At 44.0% G+C, this 24,267-nt stretch overlaps 1 protein-coding gene across 1 annotated transcript in view; it reads right to left on the bottom strand.

Moving 5' to 3' along the window:
- Positions 1-2,007: 2,007 nt before the first annotated feature.
- Positions 2,008-24,267, bottom strand: part of LOC122944485 (nodal modulator 3-like) — a 69,716-nt gene continuing 47,456 nt past the window's right edge. Inside the window, exons 22-31 of the mRNA XM_044302807.1 lie at positions 23,151-23,277; positions 22,945-23,058; positions 21,515-21,642; positions 17,791-17,932; positions 17,189-17,272; positions 15,717-15,827; positions 12,974-13,075; positions 8,127-8,246; positions 6,821-6,913; positions 2,008-2,528 (exon numbers count right to left, since the gene is read on the bottom strand). Coding sequence (XP_044158742.1) covers positions 2,397-2,528; positions 6,821-6,913; positions 8,127-8,246; positions 12,974-13,075; positions 15,717-15,827; positions 17,189-17,272; positions 17,791-17,932; positions 21,515-21,642; positions 22,945-23,058; positions 23,151-23,277 — 1,153 coding nt within the window. The 3' untranslated portion in view covers positions 2,008-2,396. The remainder of the gene's footprint in view (positions 2,529-6,820; positions 6,914-8,126; positions 8,247-12,973; positions 13,076-15,716; positions 15,828-17,188; positions 17,273-17,790; positions 17,933-21,514; positions 21,643-22,944; positions 23,059-23,150; positions 23,278-24,267) is intronic.

A 24,267-nucleotide genomic window follows, 5' to 3' on the forward strand; every position in this document is an offset into this window, starting at 1 on the left:
ACAGAACGCCAGATACTCCGGTGTATACAGAAACATTATTATTCCACACCACTGATCATGGAGATCCTCCAAAATCTCAAAACTTGGCTTTTTTTTTTACCTAATAAAAACATGTTAACATCATGCAGTTATCCACAATCACCACCTTTCGAAATATGGTAAAAGCGAAGTGTGTAAACCCAGCCTAACGCCTGCACAGCTAGAGACATTCACACCCCGCATACCGAGCGTCATCCAAAAGAAGGTGACTGGAAGGGTGGTGTCACACAAGTTTTTTTGTAGCAGTTTTTTTTTTGTCAAAGCCAAAGGTTGATCCAGCAGGAACAAGAAGTATAAGGGTGGCAGAAAATCTAAGATAGAAACTGCAGGTGTGAATCTTTACAAAAGTGCAGATTTTGAGGTGGATTTTCATGCACAGATTTTGGGGTGGTTTTCTGTGCGGATTACACCCACACAGACATTCTGCTTTGGAAAAGCCGCAGCACATCATTACTTACGGGGAGCACAGGGCAGGGACTGACTCTTTTCACCCCCAAAGGATAACAAGGGGGAAGTCTTTATGCCACATATGCCGTGTGCCGCGGATAACTTCACATAACCGGAATACCCCTTTACAAGAGTTGGCTGACAGCTCTCTCTCTCCCGATCTCCCACAAAAGTGCATGCTTGAAGAATGGGAGAAAGCAACTGCCACACACCTCTGGCAGCGGCTTATGTCCCCGAAAACCAAAGCGTTGGGCATGGTTTAATGCAACTTGCTCGATATTTATCGATCTGCCATCAGGAAAAAGTCGAGAGGTCCCCTATAAACATTATACAGCTGGCCAATGATACATACAATGCGTATGGCCAGCTTTAGGGGTTCTGGTCTGCTTCCTCTGCTGACAAACTAGGGAACTACAGTACAAAGAGTTTTATTACAATCTATTCATCCTCAATAAAAGCATATACTCCCATAGCTGGACCTGGTAAGGTCTGGCAGAGAAAGCATCTACAGTGATCCTCTTGGGAAAGAAAAAAAATAAAAAAAATAAAAACGACCACGTTGAGAAGACCACGCTTAATCTAGAGAATTTGTACCGGTTTATTGTCTATTTGAGGATCATCCCTTTTCTCAACAAATCAACTCTGAGTTTTTTTTATATTTATACATAGTATGCACGGACCACTAGGAAGTCATTCTTTTGAGGAAGAAAGAGAACCCCTTCCCTCCTTCATAGGGAAGAAGACGATCTACAATCTCCATTTGGTAACATTTTTGAAGGGTGAAAATTTAACCATGGTGAAAACTTGTATTGGAGTTCCACTTTAAAGGTGTTGTCTCATGAAAACTACCTCTTGTCCATTTGCCTTAATAGAGCATATGGAAGGTCTCCTGCTCGGGACACCTATGGCTGACAACTGGGGCGATTACAGCCTGCAAGTGTTTCAATCGACGATATAAAAAGGCAATTGCTGATCATTTCAAGTGTCTTTCACAAGGCCTAATATGAAGTGAATGAGGGATGAATGATTGTTATTATGGTCATTTGTCCCCATTCCCTTTGGGCAGCACATCCCCTGTTAATACGTGACGAACAAAAAGAATTTTGGTGCCATATGCAAGATGGAATCTGAGCATTTGCTCATTTGTTGGGTTGACACAAAGGGGTATGGCTACATGGCAAAATGTATCTCAATGGTGTCACTGTGAGACATTCAACATGTTGCGAACGTGAAAGTCGCAGACAAAATCGGCCCTGGATGGTTTTTTGCCACTGTCCGATTGCAGCATGTAGCCGGTCCCTAAAAGGACCCTTGAATGAACAGTCATTCATTTGAATGGCAGCCAAGTAATCCTACAGTTCGAAAAGTTGGAAAAGTTGAGCCCATGCATTCATGAGGCAACATACACGACAGGCACAAGCACCTTACACAGAATACACATGCAGACCAGGAGTTCACTTCTACATTTGGTGACCACTATGGCCCACGACTTCAAAAATAAAACTCAGTAACCCAGCAATGTAGAAAGGGGAAACCATGTTACTCTTTATTTAAGCTTCCTTGGGAAACCATTTGCAAAGACGAAATTACTTTGCTTCATGTATAAGTCGCCGGCCACCAGGTATTTCATTTATGATAAAAAATAAGTTATCTCCAGTGGAAAAAATTACAAAATAAGTGGTCAAATTTCTTCAATTCCAAGTTAAATCATGTTCCAAGATCTGCTTATATACATCCACAATGTACAAAACAAGTTACATTTAAAAAGGAGGAGGGGGGGGGGGGGGTCATGTAGTGCCGAGAGACTGTTATTTGAAGTCTGGAATTTCTTTCAAGCCAAGGAGTTTCCATAACATGTCCCCAAGGGTCTGGAGCATGACTTTGTCACTTCACACCACGGTACCGCTTCTTCACGTCCTTCGTGTCTTTGGTCTTTTTTGAAGTCTTTTTGCATCCTCTGGGTTGGCAGTGTCAGCTCCTGTCTGTCCAAGAGCACGAACTCCTTGCAGGCGGCTTGTCAGCTGCAGCAGCAGGGGAACCAACTAGCAAGAAGAAGACAAGGGAATCATGACCGGAGAAGACAGGTGACTTTATGGGGAAAACATTTTTTTACTGTGAGCCCTGGTCTCCTCTATGCACCAATCTACAAACATTAAGCAGGGCTCCAGCTCACTGTCTATACATTACTGGGAACGTAACTGGTATGTAGCATGCACCGTGAAAGATGGCAGTAGTAAAGGTGACAGCCAGTGTCAGTGACACTGTAGAATTGTGCGAGTGGTACTCATCAAAGAGAAGCTCGCTTTGGGGTTTCAGGATAGCATTGGCATTATTTAAGGCTACTTTCACACTTGCGTTTTTACTGGATCCGCTTCCGTACTGATAATACAACCGTCTGTATCCGTCATGAATGAATCTGGTTGTATTATCTTTAACATGGCCAAGACGGATCAGTCATGAACACCACTGAAAGTCAATAGGGGACGGATGCATTTTCTATTGTGTCAGAAAACGGATCCGTCCCCATTGACTTGCATTGTGGGTCATGCTCCTCACCCCATGGTGGAAAGAAAACCGCAGCTTGCTGCAGTTTGTTCTCCGGTATGGGAACGCAACCAAACGGAACGGAATGCATTTTGGAGCATTCTGTTCTGTTCAGTTACGTTTTGTCCCCACTGACAATGAATGTCCTATGACAGATCTCAATACTGGAAAAGAGAAACGCTAGTGTGAAAGCAGCCTAAGCCATGTGCAAGTGGGCTGAGGTGCTTACTGGTTAATAGGCCAATATTAAAAGTATGAAAAAAAATAAAAAATATGATTAAAAAAAAATGTATTAAAGGAAGGAATTAAAGCAGTGTTTCCCAACCAGTGTGTCTCCAGCTGTTGCAAAACTACAACTCCCAGCATGCCTGGACAGTCTTTGGTTGTGCGGGCATGCTGGGAGTTGTACAGGATGGGCCATTTATATGGATACACCCTAATAAAATGGGAATGGTTGGCGATATTAACATACTGATGTGCCACAAACAGGAAATGTGAGAGGAGAAGCTTTCCAAGATGGGTGGTGACCATGGTGGCCATTTTGAAGTCGGCCATTTTGAATCCAACTTTAGTTTTTTCAATAGGAAGAGGGTCATGTGACACATCAAACTTATTGGGAATTTCACAAGAAAAACAATGGTGTGCTTGGTTTTAACATAACTTTATTCTTTCATGAGTTATTTACAAGTTTCTGACCCCTTATACAATATGTTCAATGTGCTGCCCATTGTGTTGGATTGTCAATGCAACCCTCTTCTCCCACTCTTCACACACTGATAGCAACACCGCAGGAGAAATGCTAGCACAGGCTTCCAGTATCCGTAGTTTCAGGTGCTGCATATGCTGTGAAGATACGAGATGTGCAGCACCTGAAACTACGGATACTGGAAGCCTGTGCTAGCATTTCTCCTGCGGTGTTGGATTCAAAATGGCCGACTTTAAAATGGCCGTTATGGTCACCACCCATCTTGAAAAGCTTCCCCCCTCACATATACTAATGTGCCACAAACAGGAAGTTAATATCACCAACCATTCCCATTTTATTAAGGTGTATCCCTATAAATGGCCCACCCTGTAGTTTTGCAACAGCTGGAGACACACTGGTTGGGAAACACTGAATTAAAGAGTACCTATCAGGAGGACTAACCCTATTAAACCAATCACACTGCCTAGTAAAGGGGATCCTGCTGATTAAAATGATACCAGTCTTGTGAAAATCGGTTGTTCCTTAGAGAGAGGAATTTTTTTTTTTTTTTTTTTTTTTTATTACTTATGCGAATGAGGGCTTCAGTGCACCAAGGGAGGTGGACAGCACTGGAAAACGTAGGAGAACTGAGGGTCTAGCCCCCTGCCCCTCGGTGCACTGAAGCCATCATCTGAATAAGGAATAAAAGTCTTATCTCTCGGGAACATCCCAACAGATTTTCATAACACTGGTATCACTGTAATCAGCATGATCAACCCTACCAAGCAGTATGCCTGGTTTAATGGAGTTGATCCTGCTGACAAGTGCTCTTTAAAAAAAAAAAAAAAAAAAAATGAAGCACATGTAAAATACGATACTAAAATAAACCCCGCTGTTTCCTTCTTTTTCCTACTACATGAATTTCCACCTTAAGGGGATTCGGTCACCTTGGACAAGGCTTATTAAAGGGGTTGTACCACGAAAAATATTCTACATTTTTCAAACCAGCACCTGGATCTGAATACTTTTTTTATTTTTTTTTGTTTAATAAAATCGCTGTATAGCGCCAATTGCCGTTTGCCCTTTTTCTAAATTCTCTGTCCTGCTGAGGTTGACATACATGCTTAGCGCCAGCTTGAAATACATCTAGCAGAACAATTGGAGCAGTGAGCGTGGAGATCTCTGGTTTCATGTGAGGTGCAGGGCTGGTTCTAGAGATTGCCATGTACTATATGATGCCCGATTTTTTACATTAATCATGGGATAACTACAGTAACGCACGAATGGCACACACGCCAGTGACCTCAGTCATTTTTATCCCTATATTAACTCCGGTGTCCATCCACTCCGCATCAGCAAACTGGCTGTGAGAGAGGACTCCTCCTGGGGTCACTTCCATTATAGGGCATGCTCAGGGGTCCTCTGTATGCCCTGCATGGGCAATTTGAGGGCGAACAGCGGGGGAGTCAGGGGTGAGCATATTGATAAAATTTACTGATGCAAGCTCTCTCCATGCTGTACTTAATAGGCATGATCCCTTTAAACCTCCATACTGTTGAGGGTTCACAGATGATAGAAGCAGGCGAAGCAATCCGTTTTCTTGCACCCCCAGCAATCCGCTGTGATGATCAGGGGCAGCCACACATTTTCCCTGAATGGCCTTTCATGTAATGCTCTCCGTTCTGCACACCCCTCAACCTCAGGAGGTTGCGTCTGAAGCCCCCATAACCTAGTAAGTCGCCATCAACGTGGACAAGCATCTATAAATGGATTTCCAAAAACCCTTTAAAAGCTCTTCTTGACTAAATGGAATCTATCAAATCCATCAACTATTACCTACAACAGAGGAGCAGGCCATTTCCCATTTTGCTTGCATGCAGCACATCCGAACATCATTTTCTAGGCAATTTAAACAATCAGGCAGACACGTGCATTTACATTCTGATTAATATGAGCCCTGCTAGAGTCAGGGACTACTGTGACTCTAATTGACCGGCCTAATACGTGTTAGCAAATGACAGTGCGACCCATACGTAGAAGCCGGCACTTTCCTCTGAGACGCCTAATTATACCCGGGGTTTACCTAATGCATTTGGCTGTAAAATAAAAATAAAATTTAAAAGAGCATTTAAAATGTTCCAGTACAGCCTGCTCCAATGTAACAGGACGCAGCACATGGAACTCTCAGAGCTGGATCTCTTCTGTGCAATTATTGACACAGTCTGACCTATGCTCCAGCCAAAAACTATTTACACATGTCAAGTTAACAAAGTGTGACGGATGCGTCCACGCATCTCCCCGGCATCCTATGTAACGAGAAAGCACAGGCACACAGCGCTCATTACTCAGGCTCTTAAGCCATCACTATCAATACACTAAAGGTCGTCCTCGTAATGAGAGGTTTCAGATGCAGTCGTCTTAAAGGCAGCAGAACGCTCTAGGGAAGGGTTCATTTATTGGGAAAGTTACTGGAAATGAGACAAACTATCCAAACCCAACGACTTTAAAATATAAAGGCAGAGTAAAACTCGGAGAATCCCCATTAATGGAAGTCTCCGAACATGTGGTTGTCTCGTATACTTTATAATATTTTATATTCAGGGGCTGTGTAACCATGTACGTTAGACTTAGACAGACGAAGGTCCGCACCAAAGCGATGTCGGAGCACTGTGATCCAGGGGATTATCTGCAGGCGAAAAACTACGGGACACATTTATTAAGACCGGCGTCTAATAAAGCCCTAAGTTGGCGGTGGATCTGCCGGAGTTACGAAGAAGAGCCGGCCTCTCCATAACTTCGGCGAATCCAGCGCCAGTTTTAAATGTAAGACAGCTTCCGAGCTGTATTACACCCAGACCTTTTTCTAGGCCTGAAACAGGCGCAGAAAATGGTAAATGAGACAGGCCTGCCAGCCCGTCTCCTTAAATATTTTTCCCTGCTGTAATCAATGTATTAGAGTAGCAAATATGCCAGGATGTCACACGTTCCTGTTCCGAAGCCCATATCATAACCTCATGACCAGCTCCAAGCCATCTAAGCACTTCTACCGTACAGATGCTGAGGGTTGGAATAACCGTGACTGTATAGTGTATTGGTTGCAGTTACCTTATCGTACTTGTAACCGGCCAACAGCAGCAGTAAGGTGAGAGGCAGCGCCAGGTAGGAGCCCTGGACGACATCTTGTTCAGGTAACTTTCTCTGCGAGTCAAAGAAAATCTGTTTATTCATACAGTCTAATTCACCAGGTATAACGAGGCATTCTGGTCACATCTAGTAATCCCCTAGAACGGGCGTCCCCTGAAATGTGGAGCAGCAGGTCAAGCATATGCAGTGCTGCTCCATTTATCCTAATGGGATTGCCAGAAATAGCACTGTACTCTGCTTCACCTGGGAGTCCCATAGAGATGAATGGAGCGGCGCAGTATATGCTCCAGTGGTTGGACCCCACCGATCTAAGAGTTATCCCCTATTCTGTAGATAGGGGATAACTTTCTGTAACTGGAAGGTTAACCAGTCACTTTTTCTAAGTCTCCTAGCCCAAGTAACACTTGCCAGCCTTTCTCTGCTGTGGTCGCCGACTGCTTGTTTGAATCATTGCTGATGCTCCCGTGATCACAGGGCTCCACAGAAAGCTCCTATTCCAGCTGTGACAAATTATATAGCTGCAGTGATTAAAACTTCCTTCTGCTCCGCCCTGTATTGAAATAAATTGTGTATGCAGACTGGAAACGTATGAAGCTAATAGAATAATGTTTTTATTCTACATAAGAAACTGGGATTTACGCACTGAAGTGCATATCCCAAGAGGTTTTTAAGTGGATCACTGGGGGTACAATTTAAACATCTGGCTGCTTCAACCTGCTGTAAGTACCTGCACCTACCTTCAAGTGCAGCAGTCAGCTAGCTATGCCATAGACGTCTATGAAGAAAGGAATGCAAATGAGCTTCCCTTTCTTCCCAGAATTCCAGAGGAGCATGTATGGCCTATAAGTATTAAGGTGCTCTCTCCCCAAGGAGAGATAGTAGTACCCCCCCGCCCCCAAATCATAGATGTCTATGTAATCCGTTTCTTGTCTGAGGCTATGAGGACCAACTTGCTTATACAGCAGTCATGTAGCAGATACCAGCTGCTTGCTGCATGTATAGGATGGAGACGACAACTGAACCATTTTTTTTGTTCTTAGACATTTACAGCTGCTCACAGACCCCAAATAGATTATGCACACACATTACATGCACATGAATATCTCCTGCACAACCTTCTTACTGCATGGGACGCAGATGCTAAATACACTAATTATATGACCACGTTTGGAAATCTGGAAACTGGACCATTTTTCACACTCCAGCTCTTGAAAGATATATTAGTATCAGGTGCCAATAATATAAAGCACATAAATATGTTACTCACCGTAGGATAGAAGGTGAAGGTGAGGTGTTTATGGTAGCCGTGTGTGCTAAACGAAAACTGGGGCAGGCTGTAGTCATACTGAGATTTAGGCAGAGTAGAGCCCAGCTGTACAACATAGGTCTGAAAAAGAAAACAGGCAAGGTATAAATGCTATTGTGTCCATTTAAGATGTGGGCCATACCAATAGAGATAATATATATATAAAAATTATAATATATATATAAAAATTATAATATATATATATAAAATTTAATATATATATATATATATATATATATATATATATATATATATATATATATATATATATATATATATATATATATATATATATATATATATATACACATACATACACACACACACATACACAGTACAGACCAAAAGTTTGGACACACCTTCTCATTCAAAGAGTTTTCATTATTTTTATGACTATGAAAATTGTAGATTCACACTGAAGGCATCAAAACTATGAATTAACACATGTGGAATTATATACAAACAAAAAAGTGTGAAACAACTGAAAATATTTCATATTCTAGGTTCTTCAAAGTAGCCACCTTTTGCTTTGATTACTGCTTTGCACACTCTTGGCATTCTCTTGATGAGCTTCAAGAGGTAGTCACCTGAAATGGTTTTCACTTCACAGGTGTGTCCTGTCAGGTTTAATAAGTTGGATTTCTTGCCTTATAAATGGGGTTGGGACCATCAGTTGCGTTGTGGAGAAGTCAGGTGGATACACAGCTGATAGTCCTACTGAATAGACTGTTAGAATTTGTATTATGGCAAGAAAAAAGCAGCTAAGAAAAACGAGTGGCCATCATTACTTTAAGAAATGAAGGTCAGTCAGTCCGAAAAATTGGGAAAACTTTGAAAGTGTCCCCAAGTGCAGTCACAAAAACCATCAAGCGCTACATAGAAACTGGCTCACATGCGGACCACCCCAGGAAAGGAAGACCAAGAGTCACCTCTGCTGCGGAGGATAAGTTCATCCGAGTCACCAGCCGCAGAAATCGCAGGTTAACAGCAGCTCAGATTAGAGACCAGGTCAATGCCACACAGAGTTCTAGCAGCAGACACATCTCTAGAACAACTGTTAAGAGGAGACTGTGTGAATCAGGCCTTCATGGTAGAATATCTGCTAGGAAACCACTGCTAAGGACAGGCAACAAGCAGAAGAGACTTGTTTGGGCTAAAGAACACAAGGAATGGACATTAGACCAGTGGAAATCTGTGCTTTGGTCTGATGAGTCCAAATTTGAGATCTTTGGTTCCAACCACCGTGTCTTTGTGCGACGCAGAAAAGGTGAAAGGATAGACTCTACATGCCTGGTTCCCACCGTGAAGCATGGAGGAGGAGGTGTGATGGTGTGGGGGTGCTTTGCTGGTGACACTGTTGGGGATTTATTCAAAATTGAAGGCATACTGAACCAGCATGGCTACCACAGCATCTTGCAGCGGCATGCTATTCCATCCGGTTTGCGTTTAGTTGGACCATCATTTATTTTTCAACAGGACAATGACCCCAAACACACCTCCAGGCTGTGTAAAGGCTATTTGACCATGAAGGAGAGTGATGGGGTGCTGCGTCAGATGACCTGGCCTGCACAGTCACCGGACCTGAACCCAATCGAGATGGTTTGGGGTGAGCTGGACCGCAGAGTGAAGGCAAAAGGGCCAACAAGTGCTAAGCATCTCTGGGAACTCCTTCAAGACTGTTGGAAGACCATTTCAGGTGACTACCTCTTGAAGCTCATCAAGAGAATGCCAAGAGTGTGCAAAGCAGTAATCAAAGCAAAAGGTGGCTACTTTGAAGAACCTAGAATATGACATATTTTCAGTTGTTTCACACTTTTTTGTTATGTATATAATTCCACATGTGTTAAGTCATAGTTTTGATGCCTTCAGTGTGAATCTACAATTTTAATAGTCATGAAAATAAAGAAAACTCTTTGAATGAGAAGATGTGTCCAAACTTTTGGTCTGTACTGTATATATGTACATACAGGTCCTTCTAAAAAAATTAGCATATTGTGATAAAGTTCATTATTTTCTGTAATGTACTGATAAACATTAGACTTTCATATATTTTAAATTCATTACACACAACTGAAGTAGTTCAAGCCTTTTGTTGTTTTAATATTGATGATTTTGGCATACAGCTCATGAAAACCCCAAATTCCTATCTAAAAAAATTAGCATATCATGAAAAGGTCCTTTAAACGAGCTATTAACCTAATCATCTGAATCAACTAATTAACTCTAAACACCTGCAAAAGATTCTTGAGGCTTTTAAAAACTCCCAGCCTGGTTCATTACTCAAAACCGCAATCATGGGTAAGACTGCCGACCTGACTGCTGTCCAGAAGGCCATCATTGACACCCTCAAGCAAGAGGGTAAGACACAGAAAGAAATTTCTGAACGAATAGGCTGTTCCCAGAGTGCTGTATCAAGGCACCTCAGTGGGAAGTCTGTGGGAAGGAAAAAGTGTGGCAGAAAACGCTGCACAACGAGAAGAGGTGACCGGACCCTGAGGAAGATTGTGGAGAAGGACCGATTCCAGACCTTGAAGGACCTGCGGAAGCAGTGGACTGAGTCTGGAGTAGAAACATCCAGAGCCACCGTGTACAGGCGTGTGCAGGAAATGGGCTACAGGTGCCGCATTCCCCAGGTCAAGCCACTTTTGAACCAGAAACAGCGGCAGAAGCGCCTGACCTGGGCTACAGAGAAGCAGCACTGGACTGTTGCATGTCATTCGGAAATCAAGGTGCCAGAGTCTGGAGGAAGACTGGGGAGAGGGAAATGCCAAAATGCCTGAAGTCCAGTGTCAAGTACCCACAGTCAGTGATGGTCTGGGGTGCCATGTCAGCTGCTGGTGTTGGTCCACTGTGTTTTATCGAGGGCAGGGTCAATGCAGCTAGCTATCAGGAGATTTTGGAGCACTTCATGCTTCCATCTGCTGAAAAGCTTTATGGAGATGAAGATTTCATTTTTCAGCACGACTTGGCACCTGCTCACAGTGCCAAAACCACTGGTAAATGGTTTACTGACCATGGTATTACTGTGCTCAATTGGCCTGCCAACTCTCCTGACCTGAACCCCATAGAGAATCTGTGGGATATTGGGAAGAGAAAGTTGAGAGACGCAAGACCCAACACTCTGGATGAGCTTAAGGCCGCTAGCGAAGCATCCTGGGCCTCCATAACACCTCAGCAGTGCCACAGGCTGATTGCCTCCATGCCACGCCGCATTGAAGCAGTCATTTCTGCAAAAGGATTCCCGACCAAGTATTGAGTGCATAACTGAACATAATTATTTGAAGGTTGACTTTTTTTGTATTAAAAACACTTTTCTTTTATTGGTCGGATGAAATATGCTAATTTTTTTAGATAGGAAATTTGGGTTTTCATGAGCTGTATGCCAAAATCATCAATATTAAAACAATAAAAGGCTTGAACTACTTCAGTTGTGTGTAATGAATCTAAAATATATGAAAGTCTAATGTTTATCAGTACATTACAGAAAATAATGAACTTTATCACAATATGCTAATTTTCTGAGAAGGACCTGTGTGTGTGTATATATGTGTGTGAAGCGAGTCACTAGTGAATTTTTATTTTATTTTTTAAAAGCCGGCATTTCTGAGCAATACACGTCCATGATTCACTGACATGTGAATGAGCCCTTACTGTGCACAGTCTAGGTCAGGGATCAGCAACCTCCGGCACTTCAGCTGTGGTGAAACCATAACTCCCAGCATCCATAGATGCTTGGCTGTTTTCAGAACCCTCACATAACTAAATGGAGCATGCTGGGAGTAGTCTGACCACAGCTGGAGTGCCAGAGGTTGCTGACCCTCTTGGTCTAGGTGTTGCTTTAGCCTAAAGGGTAATGTATTGTTACGGACACCTGTGGAAACATCTTTTGCTAGGAGGACACAGCCGTGAATTCGTTTTAAAAGGGAACCTGTCACCACCAAAATGCCCCCTAATCTGCCCACCGTACCTCACAGCTGAAATCTTCCAGTTTCTAATAATTTTTTGGGGCGAATTCGTCCAATGGGCAAGATCGCAGAAAAACAACATATTCTGGATGCAAATGAGGAGCTTGAAGTCCAGCTTGCCGAGTCCCCTTCCTGCCCATTTGATTAATAGCCTTTTTTCTTCATGCTCGTGCTGTACGGTCTCGTTTTCGGTGCCTGTGCAGTGAGCCGTGCTGAAGCCAAGTACACTACAGCATGGCTCACTGCGCAGGCGCCCAAAATGAGATTGTATGGCGTAGGATCTCCTGGAGAATTGGGGGCATGGCAAGGATGATTTCAAGAGTCAAGGCTGCTGCCCCCCTCGACTTCAAGCTCCTCCTTTGCGGAATAAATAAAAGTTGTTTTTCTTGCCCAATCTTGCCCGTTGGACGAATTAGTCTAAGGCATCATGCACACGACTATATCCTGTAGCGGTGTCTGATCCACATTTTTTTTCCGGATTGCACACTGACCCATTTCTAAGAGTCCGCAAAAAAAAAACCACACAGATGTCATCCACAAAAAGATAAATGTCCTATTCTTGGTAGCAAAATGCGGACCACACACCCATTGAAGTCAATGGATCCGCCAAAAAAAATAAAAAACTTTTTTGGGTGGACCGCAAAATACATACGGTCTACATGAAGCCTATGACAACATTAGAAAGCAGATGGCTTCAGCTGTAAGGTACTGCAGATGGTTCAGGGGGATATTTTGGTGGTGACAGGTTCCCTTTAAAATTGCAAGGATTAAAGAGTTAAAACAGTAGTGTGATGAACTACTCTTCACATACATATGTCGCATTTCCTAAAATGTAAAAATTACCTCGCCATCTCTGAGTAGGGGAGGGAAATGGAAAAAAAGGGATTGTCCTAGAGACACCGACTGTATTGGGTTGTCCAGATTTTCACTTTTATACAGCTTTACCTAGAGTTAAAAAAGAGAAGAATAAGCAAATCTTAGAGACTAAAGCCTCATTTACACGTCAGCATTTCACGGACGTGTGCTGTGCGTGTTCTTCACGTCCCCATTCATTTGTGTGTGTATTCACACATCAGTGTTTTAGCATGGTCCGCGAGTCCGTGTTTTTAGCACAGATGCATGCTCTCTTTTGTCAGTGTTGACGGATCCATCACGCCCCATTATAGTCTATGGGTCCGTGAAAACCATGGATGCAACACGAATGCCATCCATGTTTCACGGATCATTCGGAAGAGATGCTTTGAAAATTTAATTTTTCAGCTGTTCGGCGTCAGTGAAACACGGATGACACACAGACAGCAAAAAGAAACGGACACAATACGATCCCGTCTTCACGAGGGAATTACTGACCACCTTTTCACGGATTTAAGCAAGAACGTGTGAATGAGACTTTAAGCTGCAGCAAATCTATCACAGGGGCTCAGGCTGGATGATAAATGTGGAATATGGTTAAACATCAACTATTGGTTGGCGACATCAGCACAAGTTATCGTACGCCATGCCCTTCCCGCTCAGTGGCACCCCTTTCCTGCTCGCTCATCAAGAGAGGCTCAATAGATTATTCCGTTAGGAACATTTGACATTTTAGGCACAACCGCCTTAGTACATAGGGGTCACCGTCATGTTGTATTCTTTCAAGTTGCATAGGATTTTTTATATTTTTAACAACGAATCACTTTCCTCGCTGAAGGCCTCATCACAAAGGATCAAACAAGGTCTTCAACTGAACTCCACTCTCAACACAACTCGAAATACAGACAGAAGTACGTCCTTATAGTAAGTGCAGGGGCAGGCCATGTAAAGACTGTGGAGTGATATCAAAAGAAATCTGGAAGGAAAGGTTGCAGCAGGTGAGGGACTGGAGAGAGCAGATAATGACCGCCTAGGAATCATTACTGCTCGCACAACAGCTGCAATTATCCCATGGCGAATATCATTTTGTGCGCCTTTAGAAACGTTTGACCTTATGAAAAGGCTTTAGGCGTTTTTTCTGTTATGTCGGCGCATGAACTTTTATGAGGCAAATGTTTCCTCTGCAGGGGAAATGCAGTATTACACACCAGTCATTCAAATGAATTAAAAATGTAATACATCAGTGGGCAGTGGTGATTGGGGGGCAGGTAAGTGCATGAGATTATACATTCATAACACCTGAACGCTCAAACACTATATCCATATGGTTTCTAAACCATGGAGGTTAGTCTTGAGCGGATCCTTTCCTTGTTTAAAAGGATTTGCAAAAAAAAATAAATAAAATTACAGTGTAATAAACTGTGAGCCACTGTAATTGGTCTAACGGGCAATATAGGTTTCTATTCTAAAATATGCGAGACAAAAATTGCCAGGCCAAGAACATATTTTTAATAAATGGGTTTAATATATTTGAAGGTCAGGAGCTCCCCCTGGTGGTCCAATCATTTAATTTTATGTCGTACAGTATAAAACGCTGCTACATCAGGCAGAAAAGTAAAAAAAATGTTTAACTAAATTGGTCAATAAAGGTGGTCGGGCCAAGCTTTAAACATATCCCCTATCCACAGGGTGTCTGATCAGTAGGACTGCAGAATAAAGCCTAGTAAAAACACCCAACACAGCTTAGGCTACTTTCACAAGGATAAGCCAAAACGCTTCCGTCTGTCCAGGCATGCTGGCAGTTGTAGTTTTGCAACAGCTGGAGGTCCGCAGGTTGGGCATCCCTGGTCTAGTTAATACAACCGGCCGAATCCGTTATGAATGGATCAGTTTGTATTCTTTAAAATAGCAATGACGGATCCAGCATTAAAAATAGTGTAAGTCAATAGGTGCTGGATCCGGTTTCTTTTGTGTCAAAGAAAACGGATCCTGCATCACTGACTTAAATTATGTGTCTTGCCGGAAGGGTCCTGCTCCGCATCCCAATGCCAGGCAGAAAAATGCTGCTTGCAGCGGTTTTCTGTCCGGCATGGGAACACAATCAAACGGAATTGAATGCATTCTGGTGCATTCCGTTCTGTTCAGTTCAGTCCCCATTGACAATGAATGGAAACAAAACGGAAGCGTTTTTCTCCAGTACTGAGATCCTATGACGGGCATGATACAGATGTAAAAAGTAGCCTTAAAGAGGACCTTTCACTCGTATACAAACTAAAAACTAACTATACCTGTGGGCAGAGCGGCGCCCAGGGGTCCCCCTGCACTTACTAGTATGCCTGGGCGCCGCTCCGTTTGCCCGGTATAGGCTCCGGTGTCTGCGCTCCCTCTGACTGATTTCTTGTAGGAGGCGTGTCCCTTGCTGCACTGCTGGCCAATCGCAGCGCACAGCTCATAGCCAGTCTATGAGCTGTGTGCTGCGATTGGCCAGCACTGCAGCAAGGGACACGCCTCCTACAAAAAAAATCAGTCCAATACAACAGACGGAGCTGAGACACCGGAGCCTATACCGGGCGAACGGAGCGGCGCCCAGGCATACTAGTAAGTGCAGGGGGACCCCTGGGCAGCGCTCTGCCCACAGGTATAGTTAGTTTTTAGTTTGTATACGAGTGAAAGGTCCTCTTTAAGATATCATCATATATTAACAAAAGGATAAGGCATCATGGCTGGGACTTACCAGAAGAGTAGAGAGGTGTTCGGGTGACGTCATTACATTTCCACTCAGATCAAATTGGTTGATTTGACGGAAAGCAATAATGTTCACATCTTCTATATCACTACTTCCAACCTGATATAGAAAAAAAAAACGCATACAAGGTTACTAGAGATTGAAAGCATGCAGTTCACACAAAAGCTTAGGGGTCCATTCACACGTCCGTGAATGTGTCCGCACTTGTTCCGCAATTCTGCGGAACGGGTGCGGACCCATTCATTCTCTATGGGGTAGGAATGGATGCGGACAGCACACAGTGTGCTGTCTGCATCCACATTTCCGAAGTGCGCCCCCGATCTTCCGGTCCAAAAAACAGAACATGTCCTATTCTTGTCCAACAAGAATAGGCAGTTCTATGGGGGTGCCGGCCGGGTGTATTGCGGATCTGCAATAAACGACGTGTGAATGGACCCTAAAGGGGTTTTCCGAGAGACTGTGACCAAGCTAATCACCTCCATGTGATGGCTCCTATAGTCACATACCTTGCACCTGCCATCTGCACTTGGAATGGAGGAGACATCACATGGAGGCGATTTGCCTGGTCACATGACTTATGGACAAGACCTCTGTGTGGGCCGCACAAAAGACTTGGCAAACAAAAGGGGCTTATCTTATAAGATACAGAAAATGGTGCAGAATTTCAAGATTATATTAATAAGTGCCAGATAATCATCTTCTATACACATTGGTCACAAGTTGCCAACCCCTTTAAAGGGAAATCTGTTGGGAAAGCGCGACTGTCACTGCCCATCAGGTTACATTCGGTATAATAATGACAGGATACGAGAGAGAACATAAGGTATTCAGCGTCATAAGAAGAAGTTTCCCATTTGGGACCTGCGTTCATTAGCCACAGTTGAGAGCAGTTACTAAAGAGCATCTCTGAAGGACCCTGCACAATCCTCTGACCACAGGCACGATGTAAATACTTCCTTTCCCCTGTGGTGGCGCTAGAGGAATTGAACACGCTCACAGATGACAACTGATTGCTGGGGGTCAGTTAAATGACGAGGAGCCCTTCAAAACACCAAGGACTTGTCAAAAACCCTTTTGGATACCTAATAAGAGGTCTTACTACAGTGCTCAAAGTATTTCCACCGCACGGGTCCTCCTGCGTAAGCGGAGTTTAGACATAACTAGTGACTCCGCCAAGAGACCAGATACCTCCAAACATAAGCCCTAGAACTGACAATTTAAACCAACTGTCCGGTCTTGAGCGGTACCCTTGCCATTTGCTTCTCCCTGTGCACACTGCTTAGCTGGCCATGCTCTGTGACTACAGTTTGGCTGCACTGTCTACAGGGAGTCTGAGGTAGTCAGAGACACGCCCCCGGCTCAGACCGCCGCCTCCTCCCGTCCATGCAGCTCTGCCTCCTCTGTATAAACCCCAGTCTACTCCAGACTCACTGGGAAGTCAAGGCACTCCGTGAACTCACCTGTATGGCCCGATATGAAGGCAAAGCACGTTCAATATGGTCATTGCCTTCCTCCTTCAACTGAACATGGTAGACACATCCCGGCTGAAAACAAAAACGGGAAGACTTTCAGATAAATATTCCCAACCTGGATTTTTCTCAAGGCTAGCATAAGAGGAAGGGCTCATGCACACAACCGTATGTATTTTGCGATCCACAAAACACACAGATGACACCCGCATGGCATCAGTTTTTGTTTTTTCTTGCGGATCCATTGTAACAATTCCTACCCTTGTCGGCAAAATGGACAAGAAAAGGATATGTTCTATCTTTTTTGCGGAATGGCTATGCGGATGGGGAATGCAGAGTCGTTGTTTTGTTATTTTTTGTTTATTTTCCGGACCCGCTAAAGTGAATGGTTCCACATACTAGTGTGCACGAGCCCTAAGGCGGCTATACCCCAGCTATATGTTTTCCATATCCCCGCCCTGTACAGCCTAGGAATAGCTGCTAACAACGGGCGGTCCCAATCTTCATTACATGTGTTCTTTATATTTTCTCTGGGATGTGGCAGAACGAGACCAGTTATCTGCACCCCCTACAGGTACGACTGCCATACTGACCCTTAACCCTCGAAGCCTGAATTTGCCCTCCTCATCCGTGACCGTGTCTTCACCAAATATCGAGCAGTCGTTTTGGCCCATCGCTTCCACAGACACTCCCTGCTCCGGTTCACCATTCAGAGAGGACACCGTTCCATAACAGCTGCAAAGAGAGGGGCAGAGGAACGTCAAACTCAAAGAAGTGAAATCCATTGTCCAGGACTTGATCCAAGTTACTTGATGACGTCAATGGGGACAAAACCATAAGTAAAAGAACCTGCCACTAGGGGGCAGAAACTGAGCAGACACCATTGGGCTTTCCCTGGTTTACTCAAGTGCCTTTATAAAATAACAGGGACCCTTTAACAGACTTCATTTTAGACTTGATGCTGCAACGGGCGGTTTACACCCCAGCATCTTTAGAAACCTATTACTATCGGGTATAACGGGATGGTGTCAGTTTAGGGGATAGGTTCCCTTTAAACAATACGATGATGTACTAATAAGGCTACTTTCACATTCGCGTTTGGTGCGGATCCGTCATGGATCTGCACAGACCGATCCGCACCGATAATACAACCGCATGCATCTGTTCACAACGGATCCGTCTTGAACACCATTGAAAGTCAGTGGGAGATGGATCTGTTTTCTATAGTGCCAGATTGTGTCAGTGAAAACGGATCAGTCCCCATTGACCTACATTGTGTGTCAGGACGGATCCGCTTGCCTCCGCATCGTCAGGCGGACACAAAAACGCTGCAAGCAGAGTTTTGGTGTCGGCCTCCAGAGCAGAATGGAGGAGGAACGGAGGCAAACTGATGCATTCTGAGCGGATCCTCGTCCATTCAGACTGCATTAGGGCAAAACTGATCCGCAAAACAGATCTCACAAACAGAAACCAGTGTGAAAGTCGCCTAAGGCAGTTTTAGATTATGTAAAAACACCACAGACCAAGGAAATGCTAACTTCCAGCGGTCAATGTATTCATATATTTCCAGGAAAATGCAGCCTTCTAAGAAAAGCTGCTTCAGAATTATTTACCGGGACATATCAGGAGGGTGGACAGGTGCCCCATGAGACAGCCTGCTGTTTTTATGCCAGCCATTAGAAATTACAACTTGTCCGACAAATTTATAGCCCTGGGAAAGCAGGAAGCAAAAAAATTAAAATGAAAAATTGGAAAATCGCTTGGTATTGATGTGGTTAAAGAAGAGAGTGTGTGGCTGTGTGTATACGACATATATGTTGCATGAATATGTGCAGCAAACCTGTGTGCGTTTTATAGGCCATGTTCATGGAAAGGAGAAAAAATAAATAAAAAATAATACAATAAATCATCTAGAAGAAGCATGGCGGAACACCATAGAGCAATGATGACAGGCAAAATTAGGCTTCATGGATACGACTGTCCATATTGTGGTCCAAAAACCATGGATCCGCAAAATACAGATTGCTTCCGTAAAAATGACTATTCTCGTCCACAATACGGACAATAGGACATGTTCTATGATTTGCGGAATGGACATATGGATGCGGACAGCACACGTCATCCAAGTGATCAGACATGGATACGAAATATGGTTGTGTACATGAGGCGACCACATGCACCATTGCAGTTTGTGTGAATGGTCAGCAGATCACACAATAAGGTTAACAGCTGCGGACCAAAACTATTAACCCCCTCAACTTTAGACCCGAAAGTTAAAAGAGTCCCCTCCCCCCCCCCCGATATTTAAATACTGATCATTGGAGGTCTGACACCCAACTGATCAGCTGTTTGAGAAGGCAGCGATGCTCCTGTGAGCGCTGCAGCCTTCTCCCTGCTCATCAAGCACAGCGCCGTACATTGTATAGTGGATGTGCTTGGTATTGCACTCAGCTCCATTCACTTTCATGGGGCTCAGCTGTGCCTAGGCCATGTGACCTACGAACGTGACCTCACATGGACTAGGTAAAGCTGAAAGTGCTGCTACTTTCTCAAACAGCTGATCAGCGGTGGTCCTGGGTGTCGGACCCCGTCCAATCAGATACTGATGACCTATCCAATGACCTATTTAAGTCTCGGAAAATCCCTTTAATGACCTTGTCCCCTCCACTTCATTAAAGCATCAGGGAAGATTTAGTAAGTAGAAATTGTTTTTTTATTTTCTGTTGTCTAAACCTGGGTGCGTCTTATAGTCTGAAAAATAAAGAACACGGAGCCCTCGGTATTATGGCGTCATTGGGAATATATATTATTAATACAATACGACAGACAAGGGTAACGCAGACAGTGATAGGCCACCTTCAAGAATAATAAACCACAAGTAAAAATTCTATTGTGAAGATCCCGAGCCTCCACTTTTCTACTCCATAAAGCTAAACTGCGTACCAGGCTGGTGTATTTTATGGAAACGCCAATGAATTTATAATTGAATCATATTTTCTCACATCATTTACTGAAGTCATCGCTTATTTTATATTTAGCTTAAGGACCCACAGTAAATTTAGGACTAATCATCTTGCCGTGTACGGTTCTCTAGTATGAGCTTGCGTCTTACACAACACATACAAGTTATAAATCAATTTTGGACCATCGAGGTTACCGATCCAGACACAGATCTGTATGCCCAACCCCGGGTGGATTTTCCAATTTTTCTTTGTCTGATCTCAGCACGCGACCCCCCCTAGGGGGGTACCTGTCCTACAGTCTCTGGAACTGGACTTACACCCATTGTTCTGACAATATCAACCTATGGAGAACCTCTTTTTATTTTACTACCAATCACTCCCAGACCAAAAGACCTGACTATGTCTGTACGGAACGAGAGTGCACTAAAAGATGGGCAGGTCAAGAGTGGTTTGAGCGGAGCAGCGTTAAAGAGGTCCTCCAAGACTTAGGAAGGGGGAGACTAAATGCAACCGTGCAGTTTTGTTCATAAATGTGTCTCGTTCTGAAACGGGTCACAAAACCACAAGAACGGACAATGTGCTGTACACTGATCACATGGTCCTGATTCAGGAACTGCTCCCACAATGAACAGGAATGTCATAAGTGACGCCCCGTTTGGGGGACTGGGTCCAATACTCCCAGTAAAAAAGCCTGCATAGTAGCCAAAGTGTGCTTCTCCGTGAATGTTTAGGGGACAATAAAATTGTACCACAACAAGCAGTTGAATAATCATACCTGAAGTTTTCAGGGTTACACAGGGACACCCCAAAAACGGAAGTGAATAGGAATGAATGAAAGTATTGGTGTATAATGTCTTATTACAAAATCAAAAGACCGTATCAATGGGATTGTGCAGTGGCTAAATACTGACGTCCTATCCTTAGGATAGGTCATCAATATCGGATCAGCGGGGGGCCTGACACCCGGCACCCCCGCCGATCAGCGAGCGCTTCAAAACTACACTGTCCTCTGCGGTCTCACTTGCAGAAGCTGCACAGTGTCATTACAATACAGTCACTTTGAATGGGACGAGCAGTTGTAGTTACACAGAGCCGACTCTGCATGCGAGAATAGAAGCAGTGTCATTTTGAAATGGAAACAGCGCTTGGAAGATGGCTGCTACTGCTTCAATCAGCGGACCTGCAGGGGTGCCGGGGATCGGACGCTGGCCGATGCGAGATTGGACTTATCCTGAGGATGGGTCATCAAATTTTCACCCACTGCACAACCCCTTTAATATTTGACTAATATAAGTAAATTGACAGGTTAAACAACATCTGGAGTCAGACAGCTGTGTGAGTAGTAAAGAGCCACCTGTATGCCGTCCGATAGCCAATGATTTTAATCTTCAAATTCTGCCCTTCTTGTGCCTCTATCATCTGAGAGGAAGGTTCAAAACGAAACTCCTTCATCATGGGTTTAAAATAATACTGACCAGGGCTCTAAAAAGAGAAACATGCAATTAGTATTCATGTGTACATAATGACCCAGGACTGTGACGAGGGGACATCCTCTGCGTCTGGAGGAAAGAAGGTTTGTACACAAACATAGAAGAGGATTCTTTACGGTAAGAGCAGTGAGACTATGGAGATCTCTGCCTGAGGAGGTGGTGATGGTGAGTACAATAAAGGAATTCAAGAGAGGCCTGGATGTATTTCTGGAGTGTAATAATATTACAGGCTATAGCTACTAGAGAGAGATCGTTGATCCAGGGAGTTATTAGGTTTTGGATCAAGAAGTCATTTTTTCCTTACGACTTCAACCTCATTGGGTTTATTTTTCGTTTCTCTGGATTGACTTTGCAGGATAGCAGACTAAACTATCTTTTCGGCCTCGCAAACTATCTTACTATGTCTTGCTGTTACATCCACAATGGCCATTCACCCCAAAGAGAACCTAGGTACTGTGATGGCTAACCTCCGGCACTCCAGCTGTGGTAAAACTACAACTCCCAAGATGTACACTTGCTTAGCTGTTCTCAGAACTCCATAGAAATGAATGGAGCATGTGGGAGTCGTAGTTTCACCACAGCTGGCATGCCGGAAGTTAGCCATCACTGAGGAGAACAAGGCATTTCATTTATGAACAGTGTTGGCACCTCTTCCTAGTGCGATATGCAAGTGAGCAGCCTGATGGTAAACTGGGATACGCTGTTCCTGCGGCTTCCATACAAGTGAGCAGAGCACAGTGAGCCACCTATGCTGTTTCTGTATCTCACACGTTACGGAAACGCCTCGCCGTACTATGCTGTTTCCGTTAAAGGATTTTTCCAGAACTTTTTACTCATGACCTATCTCCTGGATAGGTCATCAGTATCTGGGTCCGACACCTAGGCCAAGCAGGGAGAAGGCCGCAGCGCTACTGCAAGTACCGGTGCCTTCTCAAACAGCTGATCAACAGGGGTCCCGGGTGTCGGACCTCAGACGATGAGATGCTGGAAAGATTCCGGAAAAGGCCTTTAACTCCCATTCTCTTTAAGGGATCTAAGCAGACAACGTAGAACGCAAGGTCGGCTGTTTCCATAGTTCCAATCACCTCTGGCCGCTGTATCCAGTCAGGAGGAGTTTGGTGGAGACCCAGGGGTATGAGTAGGTGCATCTGGCATTTATGTCTATGTGCAGACTAGGAAGAAATTCTGATAGAGACGCAAGTAGAACAAATGTCCTATCACGTGTGAGATTAATTTTTCTGCATTTAGATTTCAAAAAGTAACTGGAAGGCGGTAAATGAAAGGCTGGCATTACCAGGTTGGAGAAGGTTAACATCCCGTTGTCTTGGGTGAGGAGATTGGAGCGGAACATTCCACCACTGAGTGACAAGAGAACTCCAGCCAGGGGCTGCTCATCTTCTGACCGGATCTGTGCAGAACCAAGAACCAAGTTAGTCCGGAAAACCTTTCAAATAGCAGAATTTTGCCAAAAACTATTGCGAAAATGGCTTATACCTATACCTCAAATGTAACACCTGCAAGGGCGAAAGCATTGAAGTCTCCGACGGTCCCATCTACAGCAGTCAGCACGAAGCCTTCCTTCTGAGCAGAAATGGTGTACTCCAGGTCACTGTGTAGGGGTCCCACACTGGGCAAAAAACAGGCCATTCAAAACTGAAGGTACAATTCGATTTGATATAAAAAGGCAACTTGTAAGATTACAAACACTTAATGTTCATTTTAAATCTTATAAAAACACCTTTGATATCATCATTTTCCTGCTGCATAAAGGGCTATTCCTATCCTTAAGGCCATGATTGATGGAAAAATGAAAAATCAGACACCATATAGTACGGGACGGTCTCTTTCTACCAAAGCTAGACCCAGCCCTGGACCTCACATGGATCCAGAGATCTCCCCATTCATTGCTCCAATTGTTCTGCTACATTCCTTATAAAGCAGATAGCTCAGGGGCGCGCCCTTTCTGCTGCAGCTTTCTCTCTCTCTGTAAGGGCTCATTCAGACGTCCGTATGCTGTACGCGGATGCGGATCAGTTTTTTTGCAGATTAGATACTGACCCATTCACTTCTATGGGGCCCTTATCCAGTCCACGGCTCCGCAAAACAAATTAAACATGTCCTATACTTGTCAGTGAAAATCAGGACATGGCCCCATTGAAGTCTATGGGTCGACAAAAATACTGAATGCTAGCAGTTTCTTTGCTGACATGCAAAACTGTCCGCAAAAAAACGGATTCACATTTTTGCGGACAGCATACGGCCGTCTGAATGAGCCCTAACTGTTACAGCTTCTAACAGATATAGATATGGCTGGTGGCAGTTAAAGGTTTAAAGGGGCTACCAGATATCTAAAATATCCTGCTTCTCTGTTATTCTCTGCAGAGAAGCGGTCCACCCATTATGCAGGGCACTGTATCCATGTGAAAGGGGGAACAGCACTTCCTCGGACCTATCTGTTGTCAGGATCGATGAGGGTGACAGCAATAGAGGTCAGAACCCCACAGATACATATCCTAGCCATGTGACACTTTATAAGAAGGAAAAGCCCATAGATAAAGAATTAGTGAGCATGCACCCTCATAGGTCACTTGGTTTTACATAACTTGAACATACTTTT

The sequence above is a fragment of the Bufo gargarizans genome, chromosome 8 (assembly GCF_014858855.1).
Source record: "Bufo gargarizans isolate SCDJY-AF-19 chromosome 8, ASM1485885v1, whole genome shotgun sequence".
NCBI lineage: Eukaryota > Metazoa > Chordata > Amphibia > Anura > Bufonidae > Bufo > Bufo gargarizans.